The following is a 24451-nucleotide window of genomic DNA, read 5'->3' as shown; positions in this document are numbered from 1 at the left end:
CTGGGAGAAGTGGAAGAGGGCGGTATCCACAAACGGGCAGGCACCATCGGGGGCAGGCTCGAGGAGGAGGATTGCAGATTTACAGTGCACCCAATCTCCCCTGCTCTGAAACTTCTCCAGCACGGCCAGCTTCTCAGGTGCAGACCCAGAAAACTGGGCCTTTGAGTTCCACAGGCAAGAGGGGTTCAGACACCCCAGGACTCTCCAGGAGGTCAGCCAGAGCAGGTTGCAAGAGAGAGAGGTGACTGAAGACAGAGGAGTATGAACGGGAAGGAGCAGAAGGAAGGTATGGGAGGAATGGAGCGGTGTCAGAGTAGGAGTGGGGTGGCAGACATGGGAAATTCTAACACCCATGGGCCGTATAGAAACCAAGGGAGGCACCACTCCCCAGACATCAGTACTGCTCAGCTCAGGGGAGCTGAGAACTGACAGTTCCAAGAAAAATTGAGAGACACCTGGCTATCCACACCCACCGCCATCACACCTGGTAGGCCTTGGTTGTGCGTCCTTCAAAACTTTAAAACATACTTGTACATATACTTAAATGAATTCTCATATATTACATAGGATTGACTGGTGTGTGTGCGTGTGCCCACGCACGCAAGTGATTTAACTTACAAATGTGAATCCAAAGCCATCGTTCTGCAACTTGCAGTTGGAAGTCAGGCGGATGCTTTCGAAAGCTGTGAGAATGGCCTGATGCATTCCGTTGGACTGCCACGCTTTATGCTACTGGATGCTAAGCCACGTTGCATTCATCCATTTCCTTACTGACGGGAATTTGGAGTGTTCCCAGTTTTTCCCATCACCGACTCCCTTGTGCATGTGTTCTTGTACACTACAGGTACCAGCGTGTCTCCGGAAGGAGTACCAGGCAGCGGACTTGCAGGAGCATAGAGGAAATAGATTCTTTCTTCCTTCCTTTTAAAGCTCTTGGGCTAAAAGCAAGGACTCTGGAGTCAGATTGATTGGTTTCAATCCTGCCGCTGATCCCCACGAGCCAAATGACCTTGGGCCAGTGGCCGAACCTCTCAGTGCCTGTTTCCTCACCGGGAAGAGGCCAGTAATAGTTGGTACTATAGTTAAAGGCGTGTCACGCGGATGCATTATTATTTATGCCCAGCGCTTAGAAGAGTGCCAGGCACAGAGTGCGTGCCGGCACTAAGTTGCTTTCAATGGATTCTGCCAAATTACCTCCCCAATGCGTCTCTTGCACCACCGCCACAGGGGTTTGCTCCTAACCTCTCCCACCCTCGGAATGGTTAAGCTCTTTGAAGGTTGTCAACCTAGTGTGTGAAACCCGATTCGTGGTTTTAGTTCACATCTCCAGGATCAGCGGTGGGGAGCATCTTTTGGGGTGTAACTGGCCACTGCGATTTCCTCTTCTTTGAATTTGCCTCAGAGAGGGGGAAGGACTGATGGAGCGAGGCCAACCCCAAGTCTATCCGCCACACCCGCCTGCCAGTAACGTCTGCTGAGCCTCATTTGATGGAGCAGTTGAGACAGAGACCTTACAGAACGAAAATACGATCCCTTTGCTCTCTGGCCGACCCCTGATCACTGACTGCGGGACTCCTGTGCCCATTCTCCTGTTGGGTCTTAAGGCTTGCGGTGGAAGGGAGGCTGGCAAATGCTTTCGGCGCGTGCTAGGCATCCAGCGCCTCCATCTTGACGTTTCATCCTCACCACCCCTGGAGCCCGGCGCCCTCACTCGCCGACGCCCTCGACCCCCTGTATACATGGGAAACAGAGGCTCAGAGCTGTGACTCTAACCAGAAAGGGGAGGCGGGACAGGAGGAGGCGGGCCCAGAGGCTTGACAGAGGGAGGCACTCCCACCACCTCCTTCACCAGCCAACTGCCCGGACCGCCCACGGGCTTGCGAGCAAACCAGAGGCCCTCGGCCCCATTGGTTAGGTCTCGACGGGGGCGGGCGAACAAGGCGCCCGCTGGTTGGCGGGGGCCGGACCAATGAGGAGGCTGCGGCGCAGGCGTGAGAGGCGCGCTGAAAGTGGCGCGTCCTTTCTTTTGAGGCGAGCTCGTGCGGCGCGTGAGGTGGCTGACGCTCCCTTCTGAGCGCCGCCCGCCTAGCCGGCCGTGACCGCGACCGCGACTCGGGCCATCGACCGTCGCCCCGGTTCTGGGGCCACCCGGGTCGCGACATGAGCTCCCCGGATGAGGTGTATGTGTTGAGAAGGCGTGTCCGCCCAAAAGTCAGGGAGCGGGCCGGCGTTCGCATAGCCGGCCCCGCAGTCCCGCCGGGGCCCGACCCAGGCCCCGAGCCTGGGGAGCCGCGGAGCGGCAAGGGCGGAGGCGGCTTCCCGGACCCCGAGGGCTTCCAGTCGAAGCGGGAGATGCTGGAAGGGCGAGGGCCGGTACTGTGGGGCCGCGAAGGCCGACCTGGCTCCCCACATGAGCACACGAGGGACCTCCTGGACCTGATCGACGAGTCTGAGGCGGCCAAGGAGGCCAACCTGCAGCAGCTGACCGACCAGGACGTGCTGGGCGTCCGCAGATACCCGGACCCCGAGGGCTTCCAGTCTGAGCGGGAGATGCTGGAAGCGCGAGGGCCGGTGCTGTGGGGCCGCGAAGGCCGACCTGGCTCCCCACATGAGCACACGAGGGACCTCCTGGACCTGATCGACGAGTCTGAGGCGGCCAAGGAGGCCAACCTGCAGCAGCTGACCGACCAGGACGTGCTGGGCGTCCGCAGATACCCGGACCCCGAGGGCTTCCAGTCTGAGCGGGAGATGCTGGAAGCGCGAGGGCCGGTGCTGTGGGGCCGCGAAGGCCGACCTGGCTCCCCACATGAGCACACGAGGGACCTCCTGGACCTGATCGACGAGTCTGAGGCGGCCAAGGAGGCCAACCTGCAGCAGCTGACTGACCAGGACGTGCTGGGCGTCCGCAGGTACCCGTCCCCGGAGAGGTCCACTGCCTTCAAAGAGGCCACTGTGTCGACACTGCACCTCGAGGCGGGTCCCGGCGGTCGAGGAGCGCCCGGCCAGAGCTGTGGGGAGGCGCCGACGGCTCCAGCCGGCCCTCTCCACCTCGGTGGGCCTGAAGCGGGCCGGGCCTTGGGGAACCCTAAGAGAGGCACTAAGCGTAGGTTGAACGTGGCTGCGGATCGCCAGCGGCGCTCCGCGGAAGGCCTGGCCTGGCTGCTGTCCGACTCCGAGTCCTCAGATGAATTCAGTGAGACACAGCTGATGACGGTGAGCACTTACCGCAGAGGAGGAGGCCAGGCCAAGCCCAGCAGACCCGAGGATCCCGGGGACACTCCCAGACACTCGAAGTTCCAAGTCAGGGAGAATTACCGTCACGTGACAGGCTCTTCCCTGTCCTCGGCTCCGCGAGGACTCTCTTCGGTTGTGGAAAGGCAGGGCGTGGGAAAGCAGGGCATCTCTTCCCCTAAGAAAATGCAGAGCGTGCTGTGGGGCAAGGGGGGCAGCAAGCCCAGCTACGCGGGAGCTGCTGCTGCTGCTGCTGCTGCTGCTTCTGTTTCTGCTGCTGCTCCAGGTGGCCTGCCGCGGGTCACTCCTAGGAAGAACGGAGCCCAGGAGAAGAAATCCGTCGGGGAAGCGTCCAAACTTGCCCTGGGGGGAACCTTCGGTTCCCGGGGGCAGCGAATCTCGGCAACTCCCGTGGAAGCGGCCACCTTCCCCCCAATCTCTGGTATTCCGCTGCCTGGGAGACCCAAGAGTTATACCTTGGTCCTTTCGGGAACCAAACAGTCCAAGCACAGTGGCGCTGGGAAGAAATCCGTGGTCAGGTGGGCAAGGGAGTCTGAGGCGGTGGCGGGAGAAGATAAGGACCCAAATAGAGACCCAGCCCCAAAGGGCCAAGTGAGTAGGCCATGCTCCTCCTCTCTCCCCACTCTTCCCCCCCCCCACAGCACCCAGGGCACACGTCTTCATCCATGCTGCCTCTGTCCACCCCTCAGAGGTCAGCATTGGGTGCCCCTCGGTCACTGGGTCATTACGATGCCAGATCGGGCTCCTTTTCCTAGGGACAAACATTAAGGTAGCACTTCGGGTGTCCTGGGCCCGGTTCTCCACCCTTGGCCTCTTTCCAGCCTCCTCTGAGAGACTTGGGCTGGGATGGAAGGGAGGGCTGGTAGCTGAATTGGGTCGGGGGATCCCTTAAAAGCTTCCCCGGAAAGCCTCAGTATTTAGACTCACCAGCTTCCTGAATCCTCCTTCCTAGCTGTTCCCCAGACCTTCCTTGCAGGGGGCCTGGGCTTTCTCAGTGTCCCACTGTTGTGCCTAGATCAGCTCTGCCTGCTGGCCTGGGGCTGACTGAGGGAGAAAGTGCTAATGAGATCAGCCTTTCAATTCCCTTCCCAATTCCCTGCCTCACCCTGGCCCGAATCACACAACTCTCTCTCTCTGTCTCTCTTTCTGTCTCTGTCTCTCTGTCTCTATCTCTCTCTGTCACTCTCTCTCTCTCTCACACACACACACACACACACACACACACACACTTCCTTAGTCCAAATCGGTGAGAAATTTTTGTTTCAGCTGCTCACTCACAGGCCAGGGACATCTTGTCTGCGCATGCATCGTAGAAAAGCCAGCAGTGGCGACGTCAACACCAGAGGCCCCCAAGATCCAGGAAACTCAGAACCCTTGGCCCTGAACCAGGGAGAAGTCATGCCCAGGGGGCCTGCCCCCTCAGGTGAGTGTCGTGGGTTTGATATGAGGGGAGGGAAGAGGGGTTGAGGACAGAAACCTCTGCCTCTGTCTCTGCCGGGGGCACAGCCTTGCTCCCAGGCAGCTTCTCCCACAGAAGACGGGGTGCTGGCAGGGCTGGCCTTGAGCCACATCATCCTCTGTGTGGGGTTTGTGCGGCCGGGGTGATCGGTGGCAGTGCCCCAAACAGCTGCTCCCGGTGTAGACTTGCAGGGGAACAGCCTTTTCTGTTAAGTCCTGTTCGGCCACATTGCTCTCCCACGTGCTGGCTGTGGCTGCAGCTCTGGGAGGGTCGAATCCAGAGCCACATTGTTTGGGGACCACAGTGGCGAAATGGCTGTCCCCGGGGAACAGGGGAAGCAGGCCCAGAGACAAGGTTCCGGCTGCTGGGCAGAGCAGGGGCGGCTGGTTGCCAGCAGAGGGTGGTGCTGCCTCACCTCACTTTAGAGCCCGCTTGTCCCTTTCCACCTCACTGGGAGCCTGGGAAGCTGGATTGTGTGTCCTTTCCCTCTCAGGTGACCGGGGGCCACTTGACCATCCCCCAAGACCGGAAACGCAGCAGCAGCCACTGGGAACGCCCTGCTGTCCTTGGGTAATGCTTCCACTGCATCCTGGAAATGCAGGCCCAAACTCGAGGGTGGGATCTGGGTCCAAGTTCAGCTGACATGTGTGGGCTCCCCCTCCCCTGCCCCCATCACGTACCCCACGGAGGGAGCCCACCTCCTTTCCACTGAGGAGCCCTTGCCAGTCTGACCACCCGGCTTTGGGGTGGAGGGCCCGGGGGAGAGGAGAAGGTGGAGGAGAGAGGAGGCCAGAGTATACTAATCATTTCTCTTCCTCCTCTGTCTGCTGGCCTAGTGTCTCGAGCTAAAGAGAGAAGTAGACGAACTTAAGGAGCAACTTGGTATGAGGAACCAGGGCCGGAGAGCGGTGTCTTAGTGAAGAACCCGGGTGGGCACCTGGGGTGGGGGTGGGCTGCAGGTGCGGTGGGCCTGGCAGGGACGATCATCCCTGTGGGGAGGAGAACCTCTCAGGCCTGGCCCTGGAGCTGGCTGTGCATGTACAACTGGGCGTGTGTACAAATAGCAAAGTACTGTCTGGACTGCATGCACACTTTGACAACCAGACCAGTCCTAGGGAATGTCCTTCTGATAGGACTTTTAGAGATGCCTCGTTGATTTTTCCCTTGAACTGCTGCTTGGTGTGGCTTCTAAGGTTCTTGCTGGATTGTTTGTTTGTGTGTGTGACAAGTTCTGAGTGGTTGTGGCACGGCCCACAGCATGAGAGCTGCTGGCACATTTTGTTTCCCTTTAGGAACCGGTTCCACATTCAATTTGGGTGGTGGGGAGTGATCAGGCCCAGAGCTCTTTGCATCGGGTCTGGAGGGGTTTCAGGTATCAGGGCTAGGCGGTTCCTCACGGGGATAGGGGGACGGGCTTCTGTATCCCTCTGTCTGGAGCGCCTGCTAATGCCTGTCCCTGTTGCAGCCGCCATGCAGTACCTGGCTGACAAGTTGCAGACCCTTTGAAGTGAGTGTTACACACACCGTACCCCTTCCCACAGTCCTGGCTGTTGAGCAGGGCTGGGGGCTGGCCCTGGCTTCAGGCTCTTCCCTGACTCTGCTGTTTCACAGGTTGAGCCCAGCGTCTTCCTGCAAGAGGAGCAGCTGGTACCTTTGGGGCCCTGGAGCTGTGGCCAAGCTCGTTCCCTCCTGTTCTGCCTCAGCTAGGGCTTCCTCTCCCCCTTGTTTTGCCCCCGCCCCGCCCCAGTTTCACAGCAGTTTCCAATTAAAGTACCTCTCATATTCTGTGTTCTGCCTTCTCTCTGGAGGGGTAGGGGTCGGGGTCGGGGTAGGGGGCCGGGGCGGGGCGCTGCTCCACGTCAGAGCCTTTTCCAGAACGGTATCTGTGGCATCCTGTGGTGGGGACTCTGGGCCAGCCTCTGTTACCATCCCTGCAGTCAAGCCAGCGGAGTGTCCCAGGTCTGGGTCCTGTGTGTGCTCTGCCTGGCCACATTGGCACGTCCTCCCTTTCCCCCGAAGGCCCTCTTCTAGCTCTCTCCAAACCCCCCTCCTCCTCTGGGGTCTGGCGGTTCCCATTCATCTCTGCCATTCACCCTTCCCATCAGCAGGAACTCATGACCCCCTTCCAGAGCTCCAATCTGGAAGCATTCACATCCTCCCTGCCCTAGCCAGCTGACCACCCTCCTCCAGCCGGGTCGTCTGTACACCCTTGAGTGGAAATTGGCCTGTCAGGTTCTATGGCGAGTGTGGTTAGTAGGTCTGTGTTGTTGCATGGTCCCCGTCAAATACTCTTCCACCAGCCCCGTGACACAGATTTTCCTGGAAATGATATTTCCGTGTCCCAGCTCAATCTCCCAGACTGCCTCTTTAGGACACACGAGATTGAGTCTGAACTCCATGTTCGATTTCCCCCTCACTCGAGGTTGGGGAGCACTTCCTTCCCTCAGCCAGGACCCAGGGCTGTACCAGCCTGAGACTCAGAGGGACAGACTTGTGTTTGAGTGAGGCAAGGGTGGTTGTGCCTGACACCCTTCCCGAAAGACCGGTGTTTTACTACACAAAAGGGGGTATGATGGTAGATTGGCCATTCAAGGTTGGTGACGGTGTGTCCCTGTGTGTGAATAAATGTAATCAGGGGTAATCTCCCTTGAGGGAGAAAGATGTGATTCAGGGAGTAAAGGGAGTAGAGGCTGGTCCAGGTTCTGTAAGGCATTGAATGAGCAAAAGCAAGGTTCGGATCTGTTTTGTTCAAAGGTTGTCGTTAAATTCCCAAAACATAGGAGGGGGATGATGCAGAAGTCACCAACCCCCACGACAGGGTGTCGGGATGCTCGAAATGTTGGATTCGCTGGAGGTGGCTCTCGATCCTACTCTGTGATCCTATGATGTCTGACAACTACTGTGGGTGTGGATGGAATGAGATTGGGAAGGGTGGCTCCTCAGAGTAGCTCATCTTAGAATCAGGGGACCCATATATGAGGCCACCCAACATGAGCTACCCGGGACAGGGGCAGGATGGGCGCAGTGAGGATGGGAAGTAAGGAGTGACTGCACCTGGACAATGGGGAGCACTTGGGTCCACCCTTCCCCCATATTCTCACCCTGACTCCCTTCCAGAGTCCACGGCATGAGTTCAGGTGGGCAGACCACAGGTGGGATGGGACAGTCACAGACCTCAGGGTCAGAAAAGAACGTTCGTGGGACTTAATCCTTCCCCTCAAATCCCTCCCTGGAGAAGGTGGGCTTGATTGCTGCCCAGGCCTCTGGCTGGATTCCTAGAATGTACCCAGTGCCCCACCCAGCCTGTACCAGGCTTATGTTCTAGCCCCTCTTGCTCCGGCACTGCTCCCCACTGAGCTGAGGCCATTACCAATGAGTGTGTGTGCACTTCGAGGAAACAGAGCTAGCTTAGACCTTGGACCTGCCTCTGACCAGTAGAGACAGTCATTCCAGGTCATGTGTCCCTGCAGACACTCTGGAGAGAGTGAAGCTAACTACAGGCTGGAGACAGCCATCACAGGAACTCGCTTCCCAGTGCACACTATGGATGTTAATAGAATGTTAACAGAATGTTCATAGAAACCTTATTCATAGTCACCCCAAACTGAAAGCAATCAAGGTGTTATTCAACAGATGCACGAATAAAACCATACATCTATAAATGAAACATTTTTTAACGATACAAAGGAAGGAACTCTTGATACATGCAACAACTTGGATGAATCGCAAATGCATTAGGCTAAATGAAAGAAGCCAGTCTCAAAATGTTACATACTGTGTGATTGTGTTTGTATAATATTTGGAAAAGGTAAAACTATAGGGATGGGAAACAGATCACCAGTTATCAGAGGTTTGGGATGGGGGAGATGGTTTGACTACAAAGCAGCAGAATGAGGGAGATTTTGGGGCTGATGGAACTGTTTTGTATCCTGATTGTGGTGATAGTTACACAAATCTGTCCATGTGTTAAAACTCATGGTACTGAAAACAAAAAAGTTAATTTTACTATGTAATAAATCAAAATATATGTAACTAAAAAAATTAAATGTGTCATACATAAAGGCTTGGGAATCATAATGGCATGCAAAATAGTACCAGCATTCTCAAAAGTGACATTGAAAGTCAGAAAACTTTTCAGCCTGAAATTATATATCAGCTATCAAATAAGCATGAAATTAAAGGTAATATTAAAGGTAATACTTGTTCATGCAAAGTCTTAAAAGAAATTATCACCCATGGTACCTGGAGAATGAGTCCCATCAAAACACTGTGGTAAACCAAGAACAATGAAGACATTAGTTCTAGGAAGCAGAAGATCCCACTTAGGGGTTTGGTAAAGGAGTGTTCTAGGAGCGACACTCTAGGCAACCAATAAAGATTGAAACTGGGTCCAGGAAAGTGATTTCCAACAACAAAGGAATGGACATAGTTGAAGATTGAGAAAATATTGCCAATAGGCCTATGACAGAAATGTAAGCTCTTGAGGGAAGGAACGTCATCTGTTTTTCTCAGTGATGTAGCACCATGTGTTAGAACAGTACCTGGCATGTGGTAAGCCCTCAATAGAGAATTGTTAAATGGAAAGGAGAGAAAGAGTGAATGAGAAGAGAAGAATTTGACACAGCAAGTATACACTGACTCTTAAGGAGTTTTTATGTGAAGGTGAGCAGAGAAAAAAGGTGTCACTTGAAGGGAAATTGGAATCAAAAGAAGGTTTTCTTTAATTGGGAGAAACGACAACATACTTGTATGCTGATAGGAATGATGCAAAATAGAGAAAACTATTTATGAATGAGGGAAGTTGTTTCTGATTGCCTGTATACTCTCAATGAAATGGGAAGCAAGGTCATCTGGTGAGAGCGAAGGTGGTCCATGATCAGCAAGTACCCCCTCAACTTTCCCGGATCATCTTGTGATCTTCTTCTTTCTTTTAAAATTTTATTTATTTATTTGGCTGCGCTGGGCCTCTGTGGCTGCGCGCCGGCTTTCTCTAGTTGCGGTGAGCAGGGGCTACTCTTCGTTTTGGTGCGCGGGCTTCTCATTGCAGTGGCTTCTCTTGTTGTGGAGCATGGGCTCTAGGCACGCAGGCTTCAGCAGTTGTGGCACGCAGGCTCTAGAGCACAGGCTCCAGTAGCTGTGCCGCACAGGCTTAGTTGCTCCGTGGCATAGGGGATCTTCTGGGACCAGGGATCGAACCCGTGTCCCCTACATTGGCAGACAGATTCTTAACCACTGTGCCACCAGGGAAGTCCCGTGATCTTCTTGTATGGAACTTTTCATAATAAAGTGCTGTGAAAAAATAAAAACAAGTGCTTTTGTTCGTTAAAAGGTATGATAAAAAGAGTGAAGGCAAGCTAAAAACTAGAAGATATTTACATAACATGAAATCATCAAAGAATTAAAGTATAGAATACATAAAGAACTTCCACAAATAAATATGCAAACAGCCCAAGGGGAAAATGGGCACAAGACACTAAATGAACACCTCATAGACAAGAAAATCCCCAAGGCCAAGCATATGAAAAGCTGCTCAATATTATTACTAATATTATTACTAATCAAGAAATTGCAGATTAAATCTACAATGAGACGCCATTTCACTATCACAAGATTGACAACAATTTTGTACTTTGTTAATATCAAATGTTGATGAGGATGTGGAACAGTTAAACACTGTTGATAGGAGTAGAAATTAGCATGACCCCATTGTAAAAACTCTGGCATGATCTAGTAATGTTGGAAATCTTCTTTCCCTATGAGATGACAATTTCAGTCTTAAAAATGAGCACTGAAGCAGCTTCCCAGCCATTTGATTCTATGGCTCACACAGAAAATGATGATTGTATGGCATACAGGAGTAAGATGACAAAGTTGTTCAGGGCCAGAACCAAGCGGTCCAGGGGCTGCTGTCTGGCTGTCTCTGGAGATGAAGGCCTCAAAGTCCCAGGTCCAAAAGTTGGAAAGCTCTGCCCTGGAAGGCTCTTGTACGTGGGCACCAGGAAACATGTGCCAGAATGTTTATAGTAGCGCTATGAATAATATCTGCCCAAATGGAAACAACCCAAATTACCCATTGACAGTAGAATGGATACATAGCTTGAGATACAGTTGATTCTTGTTATTTGTGGATTCCATACTTGCAAATTCCCCTATTTGGTAAAATTCATTTTTAACCACAAATCAGTACCAGAGTGCTTTCCTCCTCGTTCGAGAGAGCTGTGAAAAACCTGAGTTGGTGGAATATGTTCCCAACTGAGGTCAAACAAGGTGACGCCCTGCCTTCTGGTTTCAGTCTCATACTGCAAGCAAGTGTCCTTTTCATGATTTATTTGGTGCCACATAGTTTGCATTTTTGTGCTTCTTTGTTGGTGATTTCATAATTAAAGATGGCCTCCAAGCTTAGTGCTGAAGTACTGTCTAGTGTTCTTGAGTGCAAAATGACTATGACGTGCACTCAAGAAAATATGTGTGTTACATAAACCTTGTTCAGGCATGATTTATAATGCTGTTGGCTGTGAGGTCAGTGTTAATGAATCAATAATATTTGTATTAAATAGAGTGCCTTTAAACAGAAACACACATGAAACATGATTACGCAGCGATCAGTCGATGAAAATGTTGTGACCAGCGGATGGTAGGAACTTGAAATTATATTTCCCTTAGGAGCAATGTTTCAGGATTGCCTAATTCAGTGTTCATGGCAACTTTATAGACTGCAAATAACTATCATGATAATGAGAGTCTACTGTATATTCATTTGGTGGAACAGTGTACAGCAATGAAAATGAACAAGTGCCTGCCACATGTGACAACAGGGATGAATCTCAGTTACACAGTATCACACGGGAGAAGTCAGAAATAACACAAATGATTCCATTTACATAAAGACCAAAGGATGCAGCAAAACCAACGTTGTTAGGAATATGAACCTATGTAGAGAATAACTAAAGAAAAGGAAGGGAACGATGAAGACAAAGGATAGAGGTTACTTCTGAGGAGGGTGAAGGGAAAGGAATTGGAGCTTCCATGCAAGGAACTTCTAACGTTATGGTGACGTTTGAAAAAACACTGCTATAAAAGTTTACTGAGGGAATGAATGACTCCCAAATCTGTATCTCTCTCTAGCTCTGACCCCTCACTGGTGTTCCAGAACGAAATTTCTAAGTGCATTCCACCTGCATGTCCTATAAGAAACACAACCTTAATGTATCCAAAATCCCATCATTTCCCTCCCAATCTTTCTTTACTTCCTGTGTCCTTATGCTCCCCACCACAAAGTCACTCAAAACGGAAATGTTAGTCACCTTTGACTTCTGCTTCCTTGTGGTGGCCATAGAAACATGCCCCTCCGATCCACTGCAGGGAACATAGTAGATTGGCAAGTGCCAGCTGCCACTTCTCTGGCACCACCATTGTTTGTGCCAAGATCCCACATCCTCTGGGTAGCTCCCAGCCAGTGACTGAGCATGGCAGGGGCATACTGCTTCAGGACAGGGACTCCTCTAAATGGCAGCTGTAGGGTGGGGACTCCACATGAGCCTGAACAAACTAAACTAAACGGAACTAAAGTTTACTGTTAGAACGAAACTGCATCTGAGATTCTTCTTATCTGATCCTCCTTTCCCCCGCGTCTCTCTTACAGACGTCAGACCCGCATCGCACCCTGAAGAAGAAGACTCATTCCTGCTCCTTCTCCTTTATCCTTCACATGCCATTCTCCCATCATGTTCGTTCATGTCCAATCATGCCTTGCTGTCCGTATTTTTGGAGGACCCAAACTAACAAAAGTGGTACCAGGAGTGGTCTGAGAAGTTAGCTATAAGATGGGGTTTATGGACCAGCTCACTCACTGCCCAAATGACAAAGAGCGCACCATTTTGAGTGTTATGTGGGGCATGGATAATCTCTAGCACAAGGTTACCTCCTGATTCCTTAAGGTTTTATCCATACATACCTTGAAAAATATCCCAGTGGAGGGTCTTACTTGTGGCCTGTGAGATGATTCAGGCCTTTGAATGGTAGGGAGGGCACTATGTCTATAGGGAGGGCAGAGGCGGCTGTTCATCACTGTTACACTGGCGCCCTGCAAAGACATAATGAGAAACTAAGGGACATTACCAAACAGTTAAGGGCCAAGTGTAAGATTCATGGGGTTTTCTTGGTGGCTTACAAAATGCCCTTGCCTCCTGCAGAGACAGCTGAGTAGCTCACAGATTATGCGATAACAGTAAGTGCAGAACTCCAGAGATGTATACATCCTTGACAAACACAGGCCTGTTATGGGAAGGTCAGGGCCCTTTTTGGAAAAACTTCAGACTCTGAAATGTAGGCCAGGTATATTGGCATGGATGTCCCCAAACGTTGGCTTATCAGATCCAAACGTCCTGAGGCCTCAAAGCTTGCAGGGTGGCCCTTCCTTCCCTAGCAAGAGCTAACACATGCCCTGTGCTGGTAGATGCTACAGAGTCTGCTCCCCCACAAAGTGACAGACGCCTCTCCCAGGGAAACCCTCATCTCTTCTCCATAAACTCACTGGGATATGCCGAGCCTGATAAGGGGAAAAAGAAATTATACACCAAGAAATAACAAGCCTGTACTGGCAGGAGCAGGGCAATATCCCTGGGATTGGATTTTCAGGGTGCTGGATCAAGTGGACAGGAATATAAGAGTGGATAAGCAAGTTTTACTGAGCGGAGGCGCTTTCTCATGCCATGGGATTTAACACACGGGCAAGGACTCCAGGAGATGGAGGAAATTCACTGCCAGACTGGCCCTTTGAAACTTTGAGAAAGTGATGGCCCGTAAGGAGAGAAGTGGAAATGCCTGCCTTGGATTGGCAGATGACAGAGGAAGGAACAATAAGGTTGAGTGATGCAGACATGCTAGAACGGACAGAAAAGGTGAGGCCAGTCACATGGCCTCATGGTTATGTCCCACTGTAGGGCTGAGAGGACACATCCCACTGTAGGACACATGTCCCACTGTAGGGCTGAGAGGACACCAAAGCCATCAGGAGTGTTCTGGTGAGAGGGGCCCCAGCATCACTAGAAGTTTGGTGGTTGCTCCCCTCTGGAGGCCAATGCCAATGATGGAAGGAAAGTGGTCCCGACCTGGGCTCATTACCACCCATGGGAGCCAACGAATTCTGACATGATAGAGGGCAGAGGGCAGCTCTTAACCAAGAGATGCCAGCAGACCACATTTCCAGTAACGACCAGCAAGGTCAGAGGGGCAGTCAAGAGTGCCTGCTTGACCGGCAGAAAGCTGAGAAGATGGCTCAGACAGCATGGCTCCCTAGGGGCAACGACAGCCAGCAAAAGGCAAGAATGCAAGAGAAGGAGGGCCATCATCCCGCTAAAAAGCCACAGTCTCCTGCTCAGTTCCTGGTCCTCAGCCAATTCAGAGACTGGCCCCACTGAAGAGGTGGATGAGTCCTGAGGAGGAAGGATCCAGAAACAAGGCAGTGGGTTATGACCGTCCCTAAAGAGAATGACTGCCAGTTCTCAGGTGACTGTACCCGGAGGCTAGAAAAAGACCCAGACACTTCTACTACTACTGGACACAGGATCTGAGCTGACATTGATCCAGGAGGCCCAAAGTGTCATGATGGGGCCCCATTAGAATGGGGCTTATGAGGCCCTGACATTAAAAGGAGTTGGGAATAGAGACCGGTTCACAGTGAGCTGAATGGGTCCCTGGACCAAAATAGCGGTCATTTCTCCAGTACCCAAGCTGATAATGATAAGTGATACACTTGGCAGTTGGAGCAATGACTTCCACATTGGGTCACTGCTCTGTGGGGTAAGAGCTATCCCAGTGGGGAAAGCCAAGAGGAACCTCTGACACTGGCTCCCACCCCAGGCCAAGAGAGTAAGTCAAAAGCAGTATTGGATCCTGGTGAGCATAGGGGGCTAAAGCAGAGATTAGTGACATCATTGGAGACGTATGGGATGCAGGGGAAGAGGAGGTAGGAGAGCCACAGGGACGAAGAGAGTGGAGAAGGTGAGAAGAAGTTCTGGGAGTCTCTCTCTGGGGGAGGGAGGAAGGGAATGGAAATGGTGAGAGGGAAGACGGAGGCTTCCACTGAATCCACTGGTAATGTTTCCTAGGGTGCTGGTGGATGCAGGAGATTTTGCTATATCCTTCCTTATCCATTTTAACATATTTGAAATAGCACACCACGACTTAAAAAGTCACTGGGAGAAGTGGAAGAGGGCGGTATCCACAAACGGGCAGGCACCATCGGGGGCAGGCTCGAGGAGGAGGATTGCAGATTTACAGTGCACCCAATCTCCCCTGCTCTGAAACTTCTCCAGCACGGCCAGCTTCTCAGGTGCAGACCCAGAAAACTGGGCCTTTGAGTTCCACAGGCAAGAGGGGTTCAGACACCCCAGGACTCTCCAGGAGGTCAGCCAGAGCAGGTTGCAAGAGAGAGAGGTGACTGAAGACAGAGGAGTATGAACGGGAAGGAGCAGAAGGAAGGTATGGGAGGAATGGAGCGGTGTCAGAGTAGGAGTGGGGTGGCAGACATGGGAAATTCTAACACCCATGGGCCGTATAGAAACCAAGGGAGGCACCACTCCCCAGACATCAGTACTGCTCAGCTCAGGGGAGCTGAGAACTGACAGTTCCAAGAAAAATTGAGAGACACCTGGCTATCCACACCCACCGCCATCACAACTGGTAGGCCTTGGTTGTGCGTCCTTCAAAACTTTAAAACATACTTGTACATATACTTAAATGAATTCTCATATATTACATAGGATTGACTGGTGTGTGTGCGTGTGCCCACGCACGCAAGTGATTTAACTTACAAATGTGAATCCAAAGCCATCGTTCTGCAACTTGCAGTTGGAAGTCAGGCGGATGCTTTCGAAAGCTGTGAGAATGGCCTGATGCATTCCGTTGGACTGCCACGCTTTATGCTACTGGATGCTAAGCCACGTTGCATTCATCCATTTCCTTACTGACGGGAATTTGGAGTGTTCCCAGTTTTTCCCATCACCGACTCCCTTGTGCATGTGTTCTTGTACACTACAGGTACCAGCGTGTCTCCGGAAGGAGTACCAGGCAGCGGACTTGCAGGAGCATAGAGGAAATAGATTCTTTCTTCCTTCCTTTTAAAGCTCTTGGGCTAAAAGCAAGGACTCTGGAGTCAGATTGATTGGTTTCAATCCTGCTGCTGATCCCCACGAGCCGAATGACCTTGGGCCAGTGGCCGAACCTCTCAGTGCCTGTTTCCTCACCGGGAAGAGGCCAGTAATAGTTGGTACTATAGTTAAAGGCGTGTCACGCGGATGCATTATCATTTATGCCCAGCGCTTAGAAGAGTGCCAGGCACAGAGTGCGTGCCGGCACTAAGTTGCTTTCAATGGATTCTGCCAAATTACCTCCCCAATGCGTCTCTTGCACCACCGCCACAGGGGTTTGCTCCTAACCTCTCCCACCCTCGGAATGGTTAAGCTCTTTGAAGGTTGTCAACCTAGTGTGTGAAACCCGATTCGTGGTTTTAGTTCACATCTCCAGGATCAGCGGTGGGGAGCATCTTTTGGGGTGTAACTGGCCACTGCGATTTCCTCTTCTTTGAATTTGCCTCAGAGAGGGGGAAGGACTGATGGAGCGAGGCCAACCCCAAGTCTATCCGCCACACCCGCCTGCCAGTAACGTCTGCTGAGCCACATTTGATGGAGCAGTTGAGACAGAGACCTTACAGAACGAAAATACGATCCCTTTGCTCTCTGGCCGACCCCTGATCACTGACTTTGGGACTCCTGTGCCCATTCTCCTGTTGGGTCTTAAGGCTTGCGGTGGAAGGGAGGCTGGCAAATGCTTTCGGCGCGTGCTAGGCATCCAGCGCCTCCATCTTGACGTTTCATCCTCACCACCCCTGGAGCCCGGCGCCCTCACTTGCCGACGCCCTCGACCCCCTGTATACATGGGAAACGGAGGCTCAGAGCTGTGACTCTAACCAGAAAGGGGAGGCGGGACAGGAGGAGGCGGGCCCAGAGGCTTGACAGAGGGAGGCACTCCCACCACCTCCTTCACCAGCCAACTGCCCTGACCGCCCACGGGCTTGCGAGCAAACCAGAGGCCCTCGGCCCCATTGGTTAGGTCTCGACGGGGGCGGGCGAACAAGGAGCCCGCTGGTTGGTGGGGGCCGGACCAATGAGGAGGCTGCGGCGCAGGCGTGAGAGGCGCGCTGAAAGTGGCGCGTCCTTTCTTTTGAGGCGAGCTCGTGCGGCGCGTGAGGTGGCTGACGCTCCCTTCTGAGCGCCGGCCGCCTAGCCCGCCGTGACCGCGACCGCGACTCGGGCCATCGACCGTCGCCCCGGTTCTGGGGCCACCCGGGTCGCGACATGAGCTCCCCGGATGAGGTGTATGTGTTGAGAAGGCGTGTCCGCCCAAAAGTCAGGGAGCGGGCCGGCGTTCGCATAGCCGGCCCCGCAGTCCCGCCGGGGCCCGACCCAGGCCCCGAGCCTGGGGAGCCGCGGAGCGGCAAGGGCGGAGGCGGCTTCCCGGACCCCGAGGGCTTCCAGTCGAAGCGGGAGATGCTGGAAGGGCGAGGGCCGGTACTGTGGGGCCGCGAAGGCCGACCTGGCTCCCCACATGAGCACACGAGGGACCTCCTGGACCTGATCGACGAGTCTGAGGCGGCCAAGGAGGCCAACCTGCAGCAGCTGACCGACCAGGACGTGCTGGGCGTCCGCAGATACCCGGACCCCGAGGGCTTCCAGTCTGAGCGGGAGATGCTGGAAGCGCGAGGGCCGGTGCTGTGGGGCCGCGAAGGCCGACCTGGCTCCCCACATGAGCACACGAGGGACCTCCTGGACCTGATCGAGGAGTCTGAGGCGGCCAAGGAGGCCAACCTGCAGCAGCTGACTGACCAGGACGTGCTGGGCGTCCGCAGGTACCCGTCCCCGGAGAGGTCCACTGCCTTCAAAGAGGCCACTGTGTCGACACTGCACCTCGAGGCGGGTCCCGGCGGTCGAGGAGCGCCCGGCCAGAGCTGTGGGGAGGCGCCGACGGCTCCAGCCGGCCCTCTCCACCTCGGTGGGCCTGAAGCGGGCCGGGCCTTGGGGAACCCTAAGAGAGGCACTAAGCGTAGGTTGAACGTGGCTGCGGATCGCCAGCGGCGCTCCGCGGAAGGCCTGGCCTGGCTGCTGTCCGACTCCGAGTCCTCAGATGAATTCAGTGAGACACAGCTGATGACGGTGAGCACTTACCGCAGAGGAGGAGGCCAGGCCAAGCCCAGCAGACCCGAGGATCCCGGGGACACTCCCAGACACTCGAAGTTCCAAGTCAGGGAGAATTACCGTCACGTGACAGGCTCTTCCCTGTCCTCGGCTCCGCGAGGACTCTCTTCGGTTGTGGAAAGGCAGGGCGTGGGAAAGCAGGGCATCTCTTCCCCTAAGCAAATGCAGAGCGTGCTGTGGGGCAAGGGGGGCAGCAAGCCCAGCTACGCGGGAGCTGCTGCTGCTGCTGCTGCTGCTGCTTCTGTTTCTGCTGCTGCTCCAGGTGGCCTGCCGCGGGTCACTCCTAGGAAGAACGGAGCCCAGGAGAAGAAATCCGTCGGGGAAGCGTCCAAACTTGCCCTGGGGGGAACCTTCGGTTCCCGGGGGCAGCGAATCTCGGCAACTCCCGTGGAAGCGGCCACCTTCCCCCCAATCTCTGGTATTCCGCTGCCTGGGAGACCCAAGAGTTATACCTTGGTCCTTTCGGGAACCAAACAGTCCAAGCACAGTGGCGCTGGGAAGAAATCCGTGGTCAGCTGGGCAAGGGAGTCTGAGGCGGTGGCGGGAGAAGATAAGGACCCAAATAGAGACCCAGCCCCAAAGGGCCAAGTGAGTAGGCCATGCTCCTCCTCTCTCCCCACTCTTCCCCCCCCCCCACAGCACCCAGGGCACACGTCTTCATCCATGCTGCCTCTGTCCACCCCTCAGAGGTCAGCATTGGGTGCCCCTCGGTCACTGGGTCATTACGATGCCAGATCGGGCTCCTTTTCCTAGGGACAAACATTAAGGTAGCACTTCGGGTGTCCTGGGCCCGGTTCTCCACCCTTGGCCTCTTTCCAGCCTCCTCTGAGAGACTTGGGCTGGGATGGAAGGGAGGGCTGGTAGCTGAATTGGGTCGGGGGATCCCTTAAAAGCTTCCCCGGAAAGCCTCAGTATTTAGACTCACCAGCTTCCTGAATCCTCCTTCCTAGCTGTTCCCCAGACCTTCCTTGCAGGGGGCCTGGGCTTTCTCAGTGTCCCACTGTTGTGCCTAGATCAGCTCTGCCTGCTGGCCTGGGGCTGACTGAGGGAGAAAGTGCTAATGAGATCAGCCTTTCAATTCCCTTCCCAATTCCCTGCCTCACCCTGGCCCGAATCACACAACTCTCTCTCTCTGTCTCTCTTTCTGTCTCTGTCTCTCTGTCTCTATCTCTCTCTGTCACTCTCTCTCTCTCTCACACACACACACACACACACACACACACACACACTTCCTTAGTCCAAATCGGTGAGAAATTTTTGTTTCAGCTGCTAACTCACAGGCCAGGGACATCTTGTCTGCGCATGCATCGTAGAAAAGCCAGCAGTGGCGACGTCAACACCAGAGGCCCCCAAGATCCAGGAAACTCAGAACCCTTGGCCCTGAACCAGGGAGAAGTCATGCCCAGGGGGCCTGCCCCCTCAGGTGAGTGTCGTGGGTTTGATATGAGGGGAGGGAAGAGGGGTTGAGGACAGAAACCTCTGCCTCTGTCTCTGCCGGGGGCACAGCCTTGCTCCCAGGCAGCTTCTCCCACAGAAGACGGGGTGCTGGCAGGGCTGGCCTTGAGCCACATCATCCTCTGTGTGGGGTTTGTGCGGCCGGGGTGATCGGTGGCAGTGCCCCAAACAGCTGCTCCCGGTGTAGACTTGCAGGGGAACAGCCTTTTCTGTTAAGTCCTGTTCGGCCACATTGCTCTCCCACGTGCTGGCTGTGGCTGCAGCTCTGGGAGGGTCGAATCCAGAGCCACATTGTTTGGGGACCACAGTGGCGAAATGGCTGTCCCCGGGGAACAGGGGAAGCAGGCCCAGAGACAAAGTTCCGGCTGCTGGGCAGAGCAGGGGCGGCTGGTTGCCAGCAGAGGGTGGTGCTGCCTCACCTCACTTTAGAGCCCGCTTGTCCCTTTCCACCTCACTGGGAGCCTGGGAAGCTGGATTGTGTGTCCTTTCCCTCTCAGGTGACCGGGGGCCACTTGACCATCCCCCAAGACCGGAAACGCAGCAGCAGCCACTGGGAACGCCCTGCTGTCCTTGGGTAATGCTTCCTCTGCATCCTGGAAATGCAGGCCCAAACTCGAGGGTGGGATCTGGGTCCAAGTTCAGCTGACATGTGTGGGCTCCCCCTCCCCTGCCCCCATCACGTACCCCACGGAGGGAGCCCACCTCCTTTCCACTGAGGAGCCCTTGCCAGTCTGACCACCCGGCTTTGGGGTGGAGGGCCCGGGGGAGAGGAGAAGGTGGAGGAGAGAGGAGGCCAGAGTATACTAATCATTTCTCTTCCTCCTCTGTCTGCTGGCCTAGTGTCTCGAGCTAAAGAGAGAAGTAGACGAACTTAAGGAGCAACTTGGTATGAGGAACCAGGGCCGGAGAGCGGTGTCTTAGTGAAGAACCCGGGTGGGCACCTGGGGTGGGGGTGGGCTGCAGGTGCGGTGGGCCTGGCAGGGACGATCATCCCTGTGGGGAGGAGAACCTCTCAGGCCTGGCCCTGGAGCTGGCTGTGCATGTACAACTGGGCGTGTGTACAAATAGCAAAGTACTGTCTGGACTGCATGCACACTTTGACAACCAGACCAGTCCTAGGGAATGTCCTTCTGATAGGACTTTTAGAGATGCCTCGTTGATTTTTCCCTTGAACTGCTGCTTGGTGTGGCTTCTAAGGTTCTTGCTGGATTGTTTGTTTGTGTGTGTGACAAGTTCTGAGTGGTTGTGGCACGGCCCACAGCATGAGAGCTGCTGGCACATTTTGTTTCCCTTTAGGAACCGGTTCCACATTCAATTTGGGTGGTGGGGAGTGATCAGGCCCAGAGCTCTTTGCATCGGGTCTGGAGGGGTTTCAGGTATCAGGGCTAGGCGGTTCCTCACGGGGATAGGGGGACGGGCTTCTGTATCCCTCTGTCTGGAGCGCCTGCTAATGCCTGTCCCTGTTGCAGCCGCCATGCAGTACCTGGCTGACAAGTTGCAGACCCTTTGAAGTGAGTGTTACACACACCGTACCCCTTCCCACAGTCCTGGCTGTTGAGCAGGGCTGGGGGCTGGCCCTGGCTTCAGGCTCTTCCCTGACTCTGCTGTTTCACAGGTTGAGCCCAGCGTCTTCCTGCAAGAGGAGCAGCTGGTACCTTTGGGGCCCTGGAGCTGTGGCCAAGCTCGTTCCCTCCTGTTCTGCCTCAGCTAGGGCTTCCTCTCCCCCTTGTTTTGCCCCCGCCCCGCCCCAGTTTCACAGCAGTTTCCAATTAAAGTACCTCTCATATTCTGTGTTCTGCCTTCTCTCTGGAGGGGTAGGGGTCGGGGTCGGGGTAGGGGGCCGGGGCGGGGCGCTGCTCCACGTCAGAGCCTTTTCCAGAACGGTATCTGTGGCATCCTGTGGTGGGGACTCTGGGCCAGCCTCTGTTACCATCCCTGCAGTCAAGCCAGCGGAGTGTCCCAGGTCTGGGTCCTGTGTGTGCTCTGCCTGGCCACATTGGCACGTCCTCCCTTTCCCCCGAAGGCCCTCTTCTAGCTCTCTCCAAACCCCCCTCCTCCTCTGGGGTCTGGCGGTTCCCATTCATCTCTACCATTCACCCTTCCCATCAGCAGGAACTCATGACCCCCTTCCAGAGCTCCAATCTGGAAGCATTCACATCCTCCCTGCCCTAGCCAGCTGACCACCCTCCTCCAGCCGGGTCGTCTGTACACCCTTGAGTGGAAATTGGCCTGTCAGGTTCTATGGCGAGTGTGGTTAGTAGGTCTGTGTTGTTGCATGGTCCCCGTCAAATACTCTTCCACCAGCCCCGTGACACAGATTTTCCTGGAAATGATATTTCCGTGTCCCAGCTCAATCTCCCAGACTGCCTCTTTAGGACACACGAGATTGAGTCTGAACTCCATGTTCGATTTCCCCCTCACTTGAGGTTGGGGAGCACTTCCTTCCCTCAGCCAGGACCCAGGGCTGTACCAGCCTGAGACTCAGAGGGACAGATTTGTGTTTGAGTGAGGCAAGGGTGGTTCTGCCTGACACCCTTCCTGAAAGACCGGTGTTTTACTACACAAAAGGGGGTATGATGGTAGATTGGCTATTCAAGGTTGGTGACGGTGTGTCCCTGTGTGTGAATAAATGTAATCAGGGGTAATCTCCCTTGAGGGAGAAAGATGTGATTCAGGGAGTAAAGGGAGTAGAGGCTGGTCCAGGTTCTGTAAGGCATTGAATGAGCAAAAGCAAGGTTCGGATCTGTTTTGTTCAAAGGTTGTCGTTAAATTCCCAAAACATAGGAGGGGGATGATGCAGAAGTCACCAACCCCCACGACAGGGTGTCGGGATGCTCGAAATGTTGGATTCGCTGGAGGTGGCTCTCGATCCTACTCTGTGATCCTATGATGTCTGACAACTACTGTGGGTGTGGATGGAATGAGATTGGGAAGGGTGGCTCCTCAGAGTAGCTCATCTTAGAATCAGGGGACCCATATATGAGGCCACCCAACATGAGCTACCCGGGACAGGGGCAGGATGGGCGCAGTGAGGATGGGAAGTAAGGAGTGACTGCACCTGGACAATGGGGAGCACTTGGGTCCACCCTTCCCCCATATTCTCACCCTGACTCCCTTCCAGAGTCCACGGCATGAGTTCAGGTGGGCAGACCACAGGTGGGATGGGACAGTCACAGACCTCAGGGTCAGAAAAGAACGTTCGTGGGACTTAATCCTTCCCCTCAAATCCCTCCCTGGAGAAGGTGGGCTTGATTGCTGCCCAGGCCTCTGGCTGGATTCCTAGAATGTACCCAGTGCCCCACCCAGCCTGTACCAGGCTTATGTTCTAGCCCCTCTTGCTCCGGCACTGCTCCCCACTGAGCTGAGGCCATTACCAATGAGTGTGTGTGCACTTCGAGGAAACAGAGCTAGCTTAGACCTTGGACCTGCCTCTGACCAGTAGAGACAGTCATTCCAGGTCATGTGTCCCTGCAGACACTCTGGAGAGAGTGAAGCTAACTACAGGCTGGAGACAGCCATCACAGGAACTCGCTTCCCAGTGCACACTATGGATGTTAATAGAATGTTAACAGAATGTTCATAGAAACCTTATTCATAGTCACCCCAAACTGAAAGCAATCAAGGTGTTATTCAACAGATGCACGAATAAAACCATACATCTATAAATGAAACATTTTTTAACGATACAAAGGAAGGAACTCTTGATACATGCAACAACTTGGATGAATCGCAAATGCATTATGCTAAATGAAAGAAGCCAGTCTCAAAATGTTACATACTGTGTGATTGTGTTTGTATAATATTTGGAAAAGGTAAAACTATAGGGATGGGAAACAGATCACCAGTTATCAGAGGTTTGGGATGGGGGAGATGGTTTGACTACAAAGCAGCAGAATGAGGGAGATTTTGGGGCTGATGGAACTGTTTTGTATCCTGATTGTGGTGATAGTTACACAAATCTGTCCATGTGTTAAAACTCATGGTACTGAAAACAAAAAAGTTAATTTTACTATGTAATAAATCAAAATATATGTAACTAAAAAAATTAAATGTGTCATACATAAAGGCTTGGGAATCATAATGGCATGCAAAATAGTACCAGCATTCTCAAAAGTGACATTGAAAGTCAGAAAACTTTTCAGCCTGAAATTATATATCAGCTATCAAATAAGCATGAAATTAAAGGTAATATTAAAGGTAATATTTGTTCATGCAAAGTCTTAAAAGAAATTATCACCCATGGTACCTGGAGAATGAGTCCCATCAAAACACTGTGGTAAACCAAGAACAATGAAGACATTAGTTCTAGGAAGCAGAAGATCCCACTTAGGGGTTTGGTAAAGGAGTGTTCTAGGAGCGACACTCTAGGCAACCAATAAAGATTGAAACTGGGTCCAGGAAAGTGATTTCCAACAACAAAGGACATAGTTGAAGACTGAGAAAATATTGCCAATAGGCCTATGACAGAAATGTAAGCTCTTGAGGGAAGGAACGTCATCTGTTTTTCTCAGTGATGTAGCACCATGTGTTAGAACAGTACCTGGCATGTGGTAAGCCCTCAATAGAGAACTGTTAAATGGAAAGGAGAGAAAGAGTGAATGAGAAGAGAAGAATTTGACACAGCAAGTATACACTGACTCTTAAGGAGTTTTTATGTGAAGGTGAGCAGAGAAAAAAGGTGTCGCTTGAAGGGAAATTGGAATCAAAAGAAGGTTTTCTTTAATTGGGAGAAACGACAACATACTTGTATGCTGATAGGAATGATGCAAAATAGAGAAAACTATTTATGAATGAGGGAAGTTTGTTTCTGATTGCCTGTATACTCTCAATGAAATGGGAAGCAAGGTCATCTGGTGAGAGCGAAGGTGGTCCATGATCAGCAAGTACCCCCTCAACTTTCCCGGATCATCTTGTGATCTTCTTCTTTCTTTTAAAATTTTATTTATTTATTTGGCTGCGCTGGGCCTCTGTGGCTGCGCGCCGGCTTTCTCTAGTTGCGGTGAGCAGGGGCTACTCTTCGTTTTAGTGCGCG

At 53.2% G+C, this 24451-nt stretch overlaps 2 protein-coding genes across 4 annotated transcripts; both read left to right on the top strand.

Annotated features, from left to right (window-relative positions):
* Positions 1 to 1990: 1990 nt before the first annotated feature.
* On the top strand, positions 1991 to 6456 carry LOC307180496 (uncharacterized protein CXorf49 homolog). Of its 3 annotated transcripts, XM_079910809.1 has the most exons (6): positions 1991 to 3843; positions 4519 to 4675; positions 5205 to 5281; positions 5548 to 5593; positions 6177 to 6218; positions 6323 to 6456. In XM_079910809.1, the coding sequence occupies exons 1-5, from the start codon at positions 2161 to 2163 to the stop codon at positions 6215 to 6217; spliced, it is 2004 nt and encodes a 667-aa protein (XP_079766935.1). In that variant the 5' UTR covers positions 1991 to 2160; the 3' UTR covers position 6218; positions 6323 to 6456. The 3 variants fall into 3 exon arrangements, with proteins under 3 accessions (XP_079766935.1, XP_079766934.1, XP_079766936.1); XM_079910808.1 differs by having other exon boundaries at positions 6177 to 6427; XM_079910810.1 differs by lacking the exon at positions 6323 to 6456 and having other exon boundaries at positions 5548 to 5640; positions 6177 to 6220.
* An 8712-nt stretch (positions 6457 to 15168) lies between these two features.
* Positions 15169 to 21139, top strand: LOC307180598 (uncharacterized protein CXorf49 homolog; the record flags this gene model as incomplete). Its single annotated transcript, XM_079910973.1, has 6 exons — positions 15169 to 15193; positions 16997 to 18552; positions 19231 to 19387; positions 19917 to 19993; positions 20260 to 20305; positions 20889 to 21139. 6 exons carry the CDS (start codon positions 15169 to 15171, stop codon positions 20927 to 20929), a joined length of 1902 nt encoding a protein of 633 aa, XP_079767099.1. The 3' UTR covers positions 20930 to 21139.
* Between the last annotated feature and the right edge of the window lie 3312 nt (positions 21140 to 24451).

The sequence above is a fragment of the Stenella coeruleoalba genome (genome assembly GCF_951394435.1).
Source record: "Stenella coeruleoalba genome assembly, chromosome: X".
Lineage (NCBI taxonomy): Eukaryota > Metazoa > Chordata > Mammalia > Artiodactyla > Delphinidae > Stenella > Stenella coeruleoalba.
The sequence above is the reverse complement of the archived record's forward strand: the minus strand, read 5'-3'. Positions and strand labels throughout refer to the sequence as shown.

What these genes read in the sequence shown, in the direction of transcription:
- LOC307180496 (XM_079910809.1), top strand. Translation starts at nt 2,161, where the DNA reads ATGAGCTCCCCGGATGAGGTGTATGTGTTGAGAAGGCGTGTCCGCCCA. An exon ending in GAACGCCCTGCTGTCCTTGG is followed by an intron (nt 5,282 to 5,547) that starts GTAATGCTTCCA and finishes CTGCTGGCCTAG; the next exon opens with TGTCTCGAGCTAAAGAGAGA. An exon ending in CGAACTTAAGGAGCAACTTG is followed by an intron (nt 5,594 to 6,176) that starts GTATGAGGAACC and finishes TCCCTGTTGCAG; the next exon opens with CCGCCATGCAGTACCTGGCT.